This window comes from Mesoplodon bidens (genome assembly GCF_964165515.1).
Source record: "Mesoplodon bidens genome assembly, chromosome: 20".
NCBI classification, from domain to species: Eukaryota; Metazoa; Chordata; class Mammalia; order Artiodactyla; family Ziphiidae; genus Mesoplodon; species Mesoplodon bidens.
This window is the reverse complement of record NC_138181.1, coordinates 41,046,979-41,062,257: the sequence shown is the minus strand read 5'-3', so window position 1 is coordinate 41,062,257 and position 15,279 is coordinate 41,046,979. Positions and strand designations below refer to the sequence as shown.

General features: G+C 40.5%; 1 protein-coding gene across 7 annotated transcripts in view; it reads right to left on the bottom strand.

The window, feature by feature from the left end:
* TENM3 (teneurin transmembrane protein 3) overlaps positions 1-15,279 on the bottom strand; it is a 320,768-nt gene that overhangs the window by 100,771 nt on the left and 204,718 nt on the right. For all 7 annotated transcript variants that reach the window (XM_081221018.1, XM_081221019.1, XM_081221020.1 and 4 more), the window contains 5 exons: positions 10,626-10,836; positions 10,092-10,193; positions 9,700-9,894; positions 8,409-8,609; positions 1,482-1,667 (listed from right to left, as the gene is read on the bottom strand). In XM_081221018.1, the coding sequence (XP_081077144.1) occupies positions 1,482-1,667; positions 8,409-8,609; positions 9,700-9,894; positions 10,092-10,193; positions 10,626-10,836 (895 nt within the window). The remainder of the gene's footprint in view (positions 1-1,481; positions 1,668-8,408; positions 8,610-9,699; positions 9,895-10,091; positions 10,194-10,625; positions 10,837-15,279) is intronic.

Sequence of the window (15,279 nt, the reverse complement as noted above, 5' to 3'; positions counted from 1 at the left end):
GACGTGGATTCCTGCAGACACCACCTGATGAGTCTTTCCCCTTTCTGGAAACGTCTATAGCCCTGAGCACAACTGTGCCGAGAGGGCCCTTCCAGAGGATCACCACATGTCGGTGGGTGGGGGGGCGGGTGATAGTGGGACCCCTGAAACAGGTGATTTGAAAAGAGCCTTCCTGGAAATTCTGCAGAGATACCATTTGTGACAGCTTATAAAATGTAAGTGATTTCAATTTTCCTGTGAAAAAAATCTTGGCTAACCAATGCGTTTTTTTTTTTTTTTTAAAGTGAAGTACATAAACTTAGAGATGCATCGGAAGAAGAACTCCTTTACGATATCAAGACTCCAGCAACAGCTCTATCAAATTTTACCCTACAGACATAAATGTGGAGAAACACCATTCCTCAAATTATGAGATTTTTGTAGGACTGTGCCATTTCTAATTAATATTGTACATTTTCACTGAAGTGAGGTAGCACTGTATTACTTACTTCTGTTGTATTTTCTTTAAATAGACGTTTTCATTTCAGTGACTCAAACGGTGAAAGCAAAGGCACTGAAGACCTTGAAAATATGGAACTAGTATGTATGTTCTGGGTGCTTTTGTATCCAGGCTAAATACCATTTACATACTACGATTTTGATCTTAAACACCTACTTATTGTCTTATTTCACCAACAGATGTGCTAGAACATCACCGTATTTTAAGAAGTGTTAAAAGCATATAAATCTGTTGAGGAAAAACTAGACTGGTGTACTTTTTGTTTTTTTTTTGCAATACGCGGGCCTCTCACTGTTGTGGCCTCTCCCGTGGCGGAGCACAGGCTCCGGACGCGCAGGCTCAGCGGCCATGGCTCACGGGCCCAGCCGCTCCGCGGCATGTGGGATCCTCCCGGACCGGGGCACGAACCCGTATCCCTTGCATCAGCAGGCGGACTCTCAACCACTGCGCCACCAGGGAGGCCCTAGACTGGTGTGTTTTATTCTACTTTCTTCCTCATGGTGCTACAGGATAAAGTCATAAAGACTCCAACCTCCTTTCAGAGGCTCAAATAGATGGACAGGTGATAAGATGTGTGATTCTGGAATCTACAGGAGCCCCAAAGGCTGCATACTGGGAATCCCTTTCTTAAAGTAAAAAATACGGCCGTTACACGGTGGCAGTATGGAACACGCCACAGGCATATTCAAGGAGAGCTGATCTGTAAGAAATGAAATCAGCCTTCTGAGAGTCAGTGTCGGCGGCCGTCCCCCAGCACCATGCATAGAACGTTCTTACACTTGATACTCGAGACAGCGAGTATCAAGTGGGCTGATACTTGGGCTGCCGTTGGGACCTGAAACCCTTCTTTAGCGGTCACTGCTTCTGAACACAGGACAGGAAAAGCTAACCGGGGGATGGGGGGGAGGAGCTTTCCCGAGGTGAGGAGTCCCGAGGGGCGGGGCGGGGCGGGGCGCCGCGGGAAGGGGCGGGGCCGGCCTACCGATGGTGCAGTGCTCGCCGTTCCAGCCCTGGCTGCATTCACACTTGCCGTCCCTGCAGGTGCCGTGCTCGGCGCAGCGCGGGTGGCAGGCTCTCTGACTGCACGCTGGGCCCGTCCAGCCTTCTTCACAGCGGCAGGCGCCCCCCATGCAGACGCCGTGCGAGCCGCAGTCCGCGGAACAGATCTCTGGGGAGAGAAAGAGAGGAAGCCGGGCAGGAGAGGAGAGCAGCGGCGAGTGAGACGGGGAGCGAGGGAGAAGCGCTTCGTCTCAAGCTCAGCGCGCCAACAAGGTGAAGAACAAGGTCGCTGAGCACACGTACGAAAGCATTTACCTACTAAGCAGACGGCAGCATCGAGGGCTAGGAGCCATAGACGTAGTTTGCTTTCTTTGTTCCATTTTATATGCTGCCACGATTGGGCGTAAAATGCACACGATAGTTATGTTATAAACAATTTTCTGTATTATATATGTGCTTACACACACACACACGCTACTAACAAAACAGAACAAATGATTCATAAGGAGAGGAAACTATGTACGCACACATACCTGTTTCCAGGAGTATCTTTTGACAGCCAGGAACACAGGCACACATACATCAAATTCATATAAAATTTACAAAATATTTAAGTGTCTGTGTATGTCAGGTATCTAACAGGGGTTAGGTTTCACCCATAGAGCAAAAACTGAAAAGGGGTTATTTTTAATCCTATGGTTTAATTTTTTAAAATATTCAGAAACTTCCACTGAAAAGAATCTTTTATAAAAAAAAAAAAAGGTAAAAAAAAAAAAGAATCTACTTCAGTATGCACGTTAGCTTGCTCCTGACACAGAGACGTGCTGGTTAAATAAAAGAAGCTGTTGTTTTTCCTATTAAGTTTATTTGTACTGTTGACAGATACAAGTTGCTAAGCAAAACAATAGTAGAAAACCGGTTTAATAATATATAGAACTGCCGGCTCTGGCATTTGCAAAGCAAGGATTTTCAGTTACTAGAATTACTGAAAAGGGCACAAGTGACCCAAGGACTTTAAGAACGGTAACAACAGGTTAGGTTGTTAAAATAGAATTCAGGCGTCTGAAATAATTTTTTTCTTAAAAAACTTTCTTAGAAGCTTTATTTGACTAGAACCAATTGAGAGAGACAGACAGAGAACTTTGAGGGGTATTTTATTTTTCACTCTTCACATATAAAGTTAAATAAAATGAACTTTTTTTTTTAAGATTGGAAGAGTACTGTTTAGTTTTGGTTTTCTTTCAACAGTAAAAACCTGAGATGGTTTCTGACAGACAGAAAACGACTACAGCTGAATTTTAAAATTAAGAAATAGTCACTGTTTATGTAGTCACATGATCACATGTTCCCCATTCATTGACCAAATGTTTCTCAGACACTGGAATTCACAGGGCTGCAGACTTTTAGACACCACATCCAGGCTCAGTGAGAGTTGTAAACAAGAGGCAGGACTATGAACTGGAGAAGAGTGGTATGTGGTTTTTTTCATGCCACATTTTCTATCTCCTTTGAATTAAATTTTTGATTAAAAGATCCAAGATGGTTTGATTAACTTCAGAGGAACAGAACGTCACCTCAGCTCCAGAAGAGCGAGGTTTCTTTCTGAGGTTCCCTTTTTTATTCAATCGAATCAATTTTTCATTAGGTTGAAGGTGTTTAGCAGCGTTTAGCACACTCGCTTTGAGCAAGGTGCGTCAATCTTTGTAATGAACTTATTAATTAGAGTTAATTTAATTGAAGTGGAATTGAAGGGCTAATTAATGGACAAACTGCTGCTGAAGAGACAGGAAACCTCTGTTGCTTTCAAACCTATAAACTTTCTGATGGAAATAATTCATTTCTTCTCTTTCAGCAGCTTAACCAAATGTTTCTTCAGGTGTAAAATCTACTCTCCTATTGAATTTAGATCTCTGAAGGTCATTTCCACAACAACAAAAGAGGCAGCTGGTAAAGTGTTTTGCTTTAGGGTTCAATAGGTTAGAAATTCCAAATTCTACTGCAAGTAAACTTTTAAGTCACAAATGGAAATTAACAACGGTGTTTTTGTAAACTTTCAATGAGAATGTGCAGACAAATTGGAGGCACGTGAACCCGGATGTTTTCACAGGATGACTATATGCGTATTTGAGATCTTTACTAATAATTCTAAGTAAGTTTTCTGTTTTTTTGCAGCTAATAGCAAAGTTGAATGAAGTTTTTTTCTGTGCTTAATTACTTTCTCCCGAAGAAGTATACTGTGTTCATTATTCAACTCTCTATATTGAGAGTTTAACATGTGTGAGGTGTGTATTTTGCATTAGGGATTTAAAGATGAGTAGGATGAAGACCTTCACTCATTATGTCTAAGTGGTCATTCTGTATACAGGTAAAATTAGATTTGCAGCTAGCAAAATAATTACATCAGTATGAAAAAAATCAGTCTAAATATGTAAAACAGTGATATGTAATTTTGGCAACCAATTTAATCTTTTAATTAACATTTATATCCTTTTTTTTTGCAATTTATAGCAATACCATTTTATGAAGAAGACCAAATTAACTTTTGAGCTATTTAATATAAATTACAAACCATCCTTTATAAAATAATTCTGGTAATGTATTAAGTAACTTTATACAAAACAAAGAAGGGGCTATTTCATTATTCCTTGCCTACTTGGATAACTGTGGGAAACAAACTAGAATGACAGTATTTCAAACAAGTATTATTTTATAGCTAGTATTATTATGCCTGTTTCACTGATGGAGGCGTAAGAGGCCTGAATCAAGTAACTGTATACAAGTAATTATATCTTTATAATTAAACTTTAATCGGATTTTTACATCTTTAATACAGAAGCTGGAAATGTAAATAAAAGCTCAAAAGAAAGAGCTAAATGCCTATTTTGCTCTTGTAATTATATATTTTAAGTGGACGACAAAATGAGTTAATGTGTTATTTATTTACTTATTTATTTTTGGCTGCGTTGGGTCTTCGTTGCTGTGCGCAGGTTTTCTCTAGTTGCGGCGAGCGGGGGCTGCTCTTCATTGGGGTGCACGGGCTTCTCATCACGGTGGCTTCTCTTGTTGCAGAGCACAGGCTCTAGGCACATGGGCTTCAGTAGTTGTGGCACGCGGCCTCAGTAGTTGTGGCTGGAGGGCTCTAGAGCGCAGGCTCAGTAGTTGTGGCGCACGGGCTTCGTTGCTCCGCGGCATGTGGGATCTTCCCCGACCAGGGCTCGAACCCGCGTCCCCTGCATTGGCAGGTGGATTCTTAACCACTGCGCCACCAGGGAAGTCCCCATGTGTTATTTGAAACAATGCCATGTGCCCATGCTTGATAAACCTTGGTTGGTGATGATTTCTTAAAGCTCTTCAGTGAGACATTCAAGGCCCTCTATAGTGCAGGCCCCAATCCTATAGTCCTTGCCAGCTCTAACAGTCACGCATTTGCATTTTCTAACCACAGTCTCTGGTTTTCCAAGCTATTTGACTCAACTCACATTTCTGTGAAGCAATAATAAGCAATTGTAAACCCTGGTTGCCTCCAACAATGTATGGCCACAAGATGAGGGAAGCAGAGGAAAAGGAGGGACGGAAGAAAGAGAAAAGGGGAAGGGAGGAGAGGGGACGAGAGAGGGGAAGAGAAGAAAGAAGGAAAAAGAAACGTGGCGGGGGAGCAGGAAGAAAACTCATTAACTGTTTCTTTAACTAGGATATCTACTTATGGGTTCGGCAGACGTTTTCCATCAACACCACAAATTAGCCTATATAAGACTTTCTTTAGTTTGGGCTTCCGAGATTCAACGTGTAATAGCTGAAGAGCGGCCCATGAATCTTTCATGCCGATATTGACGCACAGGGCAGCAAACCTGGTACCCAGGTTCCTCAAAATGCCAAGAAAGAGTGATCTGTAAAAACTATGAGTCTTTTTTTCCTCCCTTAAAATAAGCATGTTAATTAGCTACTAGCAAGATTTCATTTAGGTTTATGCCATTAGGTTAAGAGATGATATCATTTTCATTTCATAAATTTCACATTTGGGGAACCATATCCAATCAACACTTTTATGTGGAAGCGCCTCTGAATTGATGAGGAATTAAGTATGATGACCTACAATTAGCCTTTAGAATTCGACCATCGTAACTATTACCAATGCCACCACCACTCCTTCTTAATGGCTAACACTTACGGAGTACTTACTACGCGTAAAGCCCTATCGTAAGTGCTTTTCACATACTCACTCATTTACCCCTTACAACTGTATACAAGGTGGTACTATTATTATTCCCATTTTACAGATAAACGGAGGCACAGAAGTTACATAACTTGTCCAACATCACACAGCTAGGAAATAGCCCGTCCTAGATCTGAACCCAGGCAAGTCAGCTGCAGAATCCCTGTTTCTTAACCACTTACTGTTAAACAGCAGATGTTCAGAGGGCAACAGGTGTGGGCAGGGTTAAGAGTAGACAGATCCTTCGCTGAAGCCAGGCCTTCTGCACGGTATTTATATGTACCTGATGCCGCTCATAAACTCTGGCCCTTTCCCCCCCCCTCCTCCCTCTGTTTATCCTCCTCCGCTTCTCCTTTTCCTCCCCCCTCCTCCCTCTGTTTATCCTCCTCCGCTTTTCCTTTTCCTCCCCCTCCTCCCTCCGTTTATCCTCCTCCGCTTCTTTTCCTCCCCCCTCCTCCCTCCCTGTTTATCCTCCTCCGCTTCTCCTTTTCCTCCCCCTCCTCCCTGTTTATCCTCCTCCGCTTCTCCTTTTCCTCCCCCCTCCTCCCTGTTTATCCTCCTCCGCTTCTCCTTTCCCCCCCTCCTCCCTCTCTGTTTATCCTCCTCCGCTTCTCCTTTTCCTCCCTCCTCCTCCCTCTCTGTTTATCCTCCTCCGCTTTTCCTTTTCCTTCCCCCTCATCCCTCCCTGTTTATCCTCCTCCGCTTCTCCTTTTCCTCCCCCCTCCTCCCTCTCTGTTTATCCTCCGCTTTTCCTTTTCCTCCTCCTTCTTCTCTTGTCCTCATTCTTCCTCCTTTTCTTTTCCTGCTTTTTAATTTATTTTTGCTCAGTTGGTCCAAACAGAAGTCGTCACCTTCTCTACCTCTCACTCGCCTCCCGCTGCCGCGCCTGCGTTCTGCCGACTTGGTGATTCTCACCTCCTCCCAACTTTCTCGCCTCTTTCAGAGACGTGTACATCAACCCCAGTCTCCCTTGCCTCAGACTTTCTGCTCTTCTCACCCTGTTTTATGCTGTCTTTTCAGCGAGTCCTGTGTCTATTTTGCCTTTAAACGTCCCTCAGTTTATCCTTCTCATCTCCACTAACTCCAGGGGATTGTGCTCTCATCCCTTCGCCCTTCTGGGAAAGCTCCCCACGGTGTCTTCTAGTCCTCAGGTTTCACGGTTCTCTCTGACGTCTGATCCATGGGACGGTTCTGGAACGCTGCTCTCGTCGTATCAGGGGCATCGTCATTGTTAGTGAATTCTCCATCGTTCCTAAACTGTGTCCCTCATAATTGGGCCCAACTCAATTTTTACCTCCAAATACTTGGTCATCACTGTCCCCTGTATATAATGATATTCTCACAGTTGTGTCTTTGGTAATGGTAGCAGCCGCAGTAGTAGTAGGAAAGGTGGTGGCAGCTGTATTTAGAATTTATTATGGGCTAAGCATTGTACTAAGTCTTTACTGCACATGCATCAATTCAAGCAATTCCCACAGCAGCATCTCTGGAAAGAATGTCTTATGATCAAATCCATTTTACAGATGAGCAAACTGAAGCATGCAGTGATTTCCCTGGGGTATACAGGTATCAAGTAGTACAGACTGAATATGAACCCAAACATCGGATTTCAGAATCCATGCCCGTAAGTACTTTCTAACACTGTTCCCCTAGTCAAAAAATATTCCCTCAACCTCCACATTAACTACAATCTCTAAAAGAAGGCAAGAAATGTTAAAAATCTCCTTGACAACTTTCAACAGGCATCAAGGCAGGATCTAAATACTGACTGAATTTAGCATATTAGTCCATGTAATACTCAACAGAATATTATACTGGAACACACTGGTTTCTAAGTATGTCATGTGTGTTGATCTCATCTCCCCAATTAAACTGTAATCTTCTAGACTAGAACAGCATCTTTTCAAACTGTATGACTAACGAGTGGGTCATGGAATTAATTCACGGGTTGCAACCGGCATTAAAAAAAGTAGAATAGACTTGGGAGAAAGTATCAGTGTATATCACTTTGTAAAGCTTTTGTTTCAGTGATGTGAGTATATGCACATATATGTATATGAGGTCACAATGTAAAAATGTATTTAAGACCACATGTTATTTAGGTCATGGTCAAAAACTTGAAAGCCAGTATTCTACAGGGCAGGGATGATTGACACTCTTTTATCCCTGCAGTGTCTGTCACAAAGCCATGCACAGAGCTGGCGCTCAAATACAACGTGACTGATTGGATAAAATTACTACCTGTCATTTCTATTATAATCATACAGTTACAATTAAAAACTCAGTGTTGAACCATTATGTACACCATAATATCTATATATGTTTACTCTTTATTGTGATAATATTAAGTCTTCTATTGTCACATAATTTTTTAATTGAAGCTTCTCTGTTTATGAGATAATGTGCTTAAATCTCCAAGCTGTACACAGGCCTTCAGAGTTAAGAAGAAAGAGGGCTTTACACAAGTGACAGATTATTCTTTATATTAATACTAAAGGAGAAATTTAATGACAAATTGACTAAGCCTGTTTCTTTCCATATTATAAGATAACAAATTTCATTACTTTTAATATTTATTTCTATAAATGTTCACTTTAATAAAATTAAGTATAATAAGTGTGTTTTAAAAATTAAAATGTCGTAACCTTTAGCTAAAGAATATTAAGTGCTCAATCGTATGGCATGTATGAACCTCACCATTTGAGCAGTCTGGGCCAGTCCAATTAGGGTCACAAGTGCAGGAGCCACTTTCTTGAAGATATGTTCCATGACCAGAGCACTGGTCTGGACACATGGTCTTGAGTATTTCACAGTTGTTACCACCCCATCCTGGATTGCAGTGACATTCCCCATGGATACACACACCATGATTAGAACATCCAGGGTCTAGACAGTCAGCTAGTGGAAAGAAAAGAGAACAAATTTACGGTCAAATCTAGAAGATATACACAAGTACATATGGAACAAAGAATTACACCCCAATCTGATTTACCTGAACACTTTGGATACTCAAATGTTTACCCACCGTTTATTTGCAAGAACTTATTCTGAAAAATGCAGAGAATTTATACAATAAAGCATTAAGAATCATGCCATTTAGGTAACTGAGACTCTTGCAAGGATTTGTAATTCTAGTGAATTACACACTTCTGCTCTTGAGATTTCAGACGACTGCTTTCCGTTCTGCCCAGAGAGTAATAAGTATTGGCTTCTCTATAACAAAATCTGAATCAGCTGACCTAATCCATAACCACTGAGTACTGACAGCTGTATGGGACCCTCAAATGTTTGAGAAATAAATGAGTTGCAGACTCTCCATCTCTCTTAATTCACTTTAATGTGCTTTAGATGACGAGATTTAATTTAGCAATTTGACTCAATAAAACTTTACACTTGTAGGGTCAATGGCCTGAAAATTTAATTCCAGAGACTTAATTGCATCACTTTGTGTGTGCAGATCAATAAAATCCATTTGACTGAAGAACGGAAATGGTGCTTTTCTGCTTTTTGAAAAAACAGTTCAACTGCACTTTACAGTACAGCATCTTGACTATCAACATTATATACAGTTATGGCACAAACCCATGATGTATTTTTCTCCACCAGTATACTATGTTCAATATTCTGTCTTTCTAGAGACGCCAGAATGCTAGATTTAGAAGCTGGCATCAAGGTGAAAAACTGCAAAAAAAAAAAAAAAAAAAAAGAATTGAACGGTTCACCATTGGTTCTAAGACAAAAATGTTTGTGTACTTTTCTCAGAGTAAAAAAAAAAAAAATTATTCACACAAATGAGAGAGAGCTAAAGGACTCCTTGGTATTTTTTTCCTTTTTATTAGGTAAAATGTTCATGAAGCAATGCAAGATCAAAATTACTTTCAGAAGGAGGCGTATAAAAAGATTCATCTGCCAAACGAAGGGTTAGACATATAAGCTGTTTCTTTATGAAGCTATAAAGACAGACCTCTGCAAGGTTTGACATGTTTACCTTCTTCACAGTTCTCTCCTTTGTATCCGGAGTTGCAAGCACAAGAGCCCACGATACAAATCCCACGACCCCCGCACTGCGGGTCAATACACTGCGTATTTGGTACATCACACTCGGTGCCCTTCCAGCCACTGAAACAGAGGCAGCGGCCCTTGGAGTACTGGCCGTTGCCACTACACAGCACTGGACAGGCTGCTGTGAAATAAAACACGACAGAGGAATTAACAGCCATGTTTCCCATCGAGATTGTCCAAGACCAAACAGGCACATCGCTGGAACCAGCAATATGCCATTTCTCCCCCGTCTTCTTTCCTGTCTTGAGAGCTTTCTGAATTGCTCGTGTTTCTACAGCTTATTTATATTGGCTTAAGAAAAGAATCTAACTTGCATACCTCTTGAGCAATCCGGACCTAGAAATCCTGGAAAACAATGGCAAGTTCCAGAAACACATTCTCCATTTCCATGGCAGTTTCGGGGGCATTCCACCACAGACTCTGAAGAAAAGAACAAGAAGCAGTCCTTGCTGTGCAGCCTGCCTCTCGTGCAGGGTAAACCGTGTCACTTTGATCATTTTAGCTACATCTTGAAGGAAGCACGGGTGGCTTGCTCCATAACCCCCCAAAAGTATTCATTCATACCAGATTATTCGAATAGTAAAGCAAGGCACTGACATTTCAAATGCAGATGTTTTAAAGCGTTTTCGTGATGCACTGTCCTCCTCCAAGCTACTTCCAAGTGATACTGTCTTCCTGTGCTTCACGGTTTGTCACACAGTCATAAACAAACAACTTAAAAAATATTTCTCACTTCTACCTCAGGCTTTAACATCCTAGGGATCACTCAAATTGGTGAAGACAATTGAATTTCTAGGCAACACAGTGTTGAGGCCGGAAGCCCGGAAGTGATGCTTTGAAGACAGTTCTTACCTATCACAATGGTATTGAACGACACCTGCTCTGCACTTTTCCCATCATTATAAAAAGCCAGATGCCAGATTCCAGAATCCAGGTACTGGATAAAGCCGGCCTCGTGGAGACTGACGGCCCTCGCCTGTCGCCCGGCTCTTTCGGACTCGAGCAGGTTCCGCTGCTCCCGGGCTATCAACCTGCTGCCGTCCAGCAGCTCCACAAAGTCGTACTGAGGACGAGCACAAGGAGAACTGGTTAGTGGCCGGAAAGGGTCGGTTGCGCTGCTCCTCTCCCTCCTGCCAGACTTTCCTCCTTCGCTCTAATAAACACAGTGGTAGAAACAGGTTCCTGATTGACAGGTCTTCTAGGCATCGCATTTACAGGGGTGACGGAGATTACCCACTGCACAGCAAACACCACTGTTGTATTTAAACATCACAGACCATTTCTTCCCTTGATGTGCAATACGGTTTCCAAACTTACTTAATTCTTCTGACTGATACAAAGTGTGTGAGTTTACAGAACAGACTTGTGGTTGTCTAGAGGGGGAGAGGGGTTTGGGCAGGGATGGATTGGGAGTTTGGGATGAGCAGGTGCAAACTATTATATATAGGATGGATAAACAACAAGGTCCTGCTGTAGAGCTATATTCAGTATCCTGTAATAAACCATAATGTAAAAGAATATGAAAAAGTATATATATAACTTTGATGTACAGCAGAAATTAACACAACATTGTCAATCAACTATACTTCAATAAAATTATGAAAAAAATTTTTTTTAAAGTTTGTGAGTTGAGGCAGTTTGGGGTTACAACCCTAACCCTGTACTATTCCAAGCCCAGCAGCTCTGTTTTAGTTAGACCATTAGATGACCTCTTAAGATCTTCTCCTATTTAATACTCAAGTAGTAACCACTGCTACTGAATACTTACTCTGTGCCAGGATTATTTTTAATCCTCCTAGCAACACTTCTAGGAAGGCATTAATGTTTACACTTCAAAGATGAAGGAAACTGAAGCTTGAGAAGCTTGATATCTGGTCAGTGGTGCAGGTGGTATGTGAACTCCAGTGCACTTTGCTCCAAAGCTCAGGCTGTTCCCGTTACCCGACTCCACCCCTCTGTGACCCTGATGTAACCATTCCGAGCACCATGGAGAAAGCCATGGAGTTTTACTTAGTTACGGTTAGATCAAAAACATAACAAGATGCCTTTACATCTTTGATCAAAAGTCTAAAAAATTAAACAATGGAGGGAGGAATTCTGAAGGGATGGCCGTCCCAATTATGATCATGAAGTCAATCATCATTAAACTTAATTTTGGTTTTAGCAAGATTAATCATGAACATTGGGTAGCTGGAAGAATGTAACCAGAGAATTTGAAGATAATTCAAAAAAATATGGGGACTTCCCTGGTGGCACAGTGGTTAAGAATCCGCCTGCCAATGCAGGGGACACGGGTTTGATCCCTGGTCCAGGAAGATCCCAGATGACATGCAGCAACTAAGCCCGTGAGCCACAACTACTGAGCCTGCGAGCCACAACTACTGAGCCTGTGCGCCTAGAGCCCATGCTCCGCAAAAGGAGAAGCCACTGCAATGAGAAGCCCGCGCACCGCAATGAAGAGTAGCCCCCGCTCGCCGCAACTAGAGAAAAGCCCGCGCACAGCAACGAAGACCCAATGCAGCCATAAACAAACAAACAAACAAACAAATAAATAAATAGGAAAAAAAGATGGAATGTGACTGGTAATAGTGGGGTAAAATTTTGTAGCCAGAGATAATTCAGTGAATTTGGAAGACACTGCAAAGACTTTCCAACACAGTTTTAATAAACTTGTTAGACAATAGTTTCTTAAAAGTAGAATCATTCAGGGTCTATAGACTTTTACCCAGTTTCATTTTATTCCTGAGGTATGTATTTATGGTGAAAAGTACACTACAGCACTATAAATATAAATCATTAATGCTAAAGCACTACACATGTGAATCATCAATATTCTACTTTCTGATAGATTCCTTAAATGGAATTTCATCAGACATCTCTTTAAGGAAAGGTTATTTATAATGAATCCCTTAATACAATCAAATTGAAAAAAAATCAGTTGTTGGGATTCTAAGAATCAGTTAAATACGTTGCCACTGTACACAGACCTCTTACTGTTACCATTGGACAGAATTTAGAATATCTAATTCAGCTTCCGACACACTACATTTTAAATGTAAATATAAAAGCATTTTTTGTTATTGTTTGGTGTAGTCAAACTGCATTATAACATCATTTAGCTGTGAGAAATATACAAAAAAGCCACAAGGTGATTAGCATTCATTTACATCTTATGAAGATGAAAATAATGACTGGTATGGATATCTGAACTGCAAAATTTCACTGGGATTCTGTTCCGAAATTATGAGAGGAAATTAATTCAGCACGTTTGAAAGGTGCCTCTGCCTCAAATAAGCCATTCATTTTCTCATCAGATTGAAATACTTGCATTAGCATGGCAAAAAGACAAGAAAAAGTTTCTTTTTATGGTCCCATTGCACATAAACACTTTTTTCCCCTAACATAAACACAGTAACTGAAAAAGTGAATGGGAGGAAATTTTGAATTTTAACAGGTCTTTCAAGCCCTATTAATTGTCACCTTTATCATAGGGATCATTATTTGTCATCACAGTGTGAACAATAAAGTGAGGCTGGTGGGGGGGGGGAGTAGCTGACGGTTGTTGAGTATCTACCCAGTTCGAGGCCCTTCGGGGGCATTTCACACACAACTTCAGGAGGGCACTCAAATACCTAAAGACACGTCCCCTATCTAACACTGAAGCTATCTCCGCGAAAAGGAAACAAACTATGTGGGGTAGAAATTTAATAACCTTTGTTCTCAGGGTGTAAAGTAATCACTTACGGGCAAATCTGAGAGTTCTGCTCTGTAATACCTATTCATAAGATTCCTCTGGATTTTTTTGCGCAGCAAGTCTTAGAATCTTATGCTATTTTTAGGACAAAATTCGGTCTCACCACTTTGGAGGACCAATCATGAGACAAAGCTTATACCTGATAAAGGTATCTTGGTGGTTTGTTTCTGAACAGATTTTCCATATTCTTAACTCATTTCAGTTATTAAAATGATGAGAACGCAGAATCTATGAATACCTAACTGTGCTCTTATATCAACTCTTTGGTGGTGGTAGATTCTTGCTGTAAATCCTTGACATAGAGGAGGGAGTGATTTTAAAGATCACCTGATACAACTCCTTCATTTTACAGACAGACACCGAGGCACAAGGAAGTTAGACTTGTGCAAGGTCACAAGGTCAGAAAGTGGCAGGCGTGTGTGCTCAAGGACCCAGGTTTCCCACTCCCATTCTCAAATAGCCTTCACGCAGATGCACTTAAAGGATACAGTACACTATTAACTGTACAGCGTTAACTTGCTTCCTTAGGCTTCTAACTGTCCAGGAGAATGAACTGAGCATCAGGGAGAAGAAAGTCAATCAATTCCTTGGTAACCATCATATGGACAGTTTTACAAAGGGTCACAAAAGACTTTCAAAACTCAAGTGATTATTCTGAATGGTTGGCCAATTTTAATGATTTCAGGTTGATTTATTTAACATTCCCCAGAAACAAGAGAAATGTTCAGTTTGGGCTGTTTTATAGCATATTTCATGTTTAACCACTGAACTCAGAAAGAGTTGTCTGCTCTGCTGATCCTGAATAAACTGTAGGAAGGAACTCTAATAACTGTGGAGCTTAAGAAAATGCATAACCTACTTAAACACATATATTGTGGGAGAAAAGAAAAGTGGATATCACGTATATTGTGTTTAAATACCAGGATTATAAGAAAACCTGAAACTACACCTTTTATTCCCTAGTCTTATATGGCATATATAACCTCCAATAAGTCAACCCTAAACCTTTAAATAAACCTTTAAAGTGCCCAATGCATTAGAGAATTTTTTCTGAAATTAATTTTTGGAATTTATAGGTTACAAGCTCGCTATTGTACTTAGTTTAGAGGTATGTTTCTTGAGTTATACAGAAGTAATTTAATCATGTATGTGATTCCAATGGAAAAAAAATTTTTTTTCCTATTTCACTGGACTACTGCTCTACTAAATGCAATCTATCTGCTATAACTGAAGTCAGAGAGGGCCACCTCCACTGAAGAAAATCCGGTTATTACATCTTATGCAATTGTAATCTAAAATTTAAAATTGGACCCCAGTACACAATAAGAGGAATTTGACATGTAAACATTAAAGGAATTACTTTAACAATGTAGATATGAAAAACGTTAAAAAATTTACAGCTGTATTATTTATATATGTATATGAAACTTTCCCTGATCCATGACATTAGAGACAGCATGTCCAAATTTTCTTACCCATCTTTTTTTAAAGATATTATTTTTATTAGTATAGGGATCAATTTTTCTTTATAATTTATATTCCGAGGTTATAGAAAAAGCATTTCTCACAAAATTACATAATACAAAGCACCATGAAAATCCTCTGGTCCTCATTTGATAAATCCAGTTAAAATCGGCATGAAATTCTATGAGTAAATAAACTGATTTTCAAGCATAACTTTAAGCTCATCTAATTGTCAATTTTAATTAACCATCTATTACATTTTTTGGAATTCCTGTTTTGGGGAAAAGT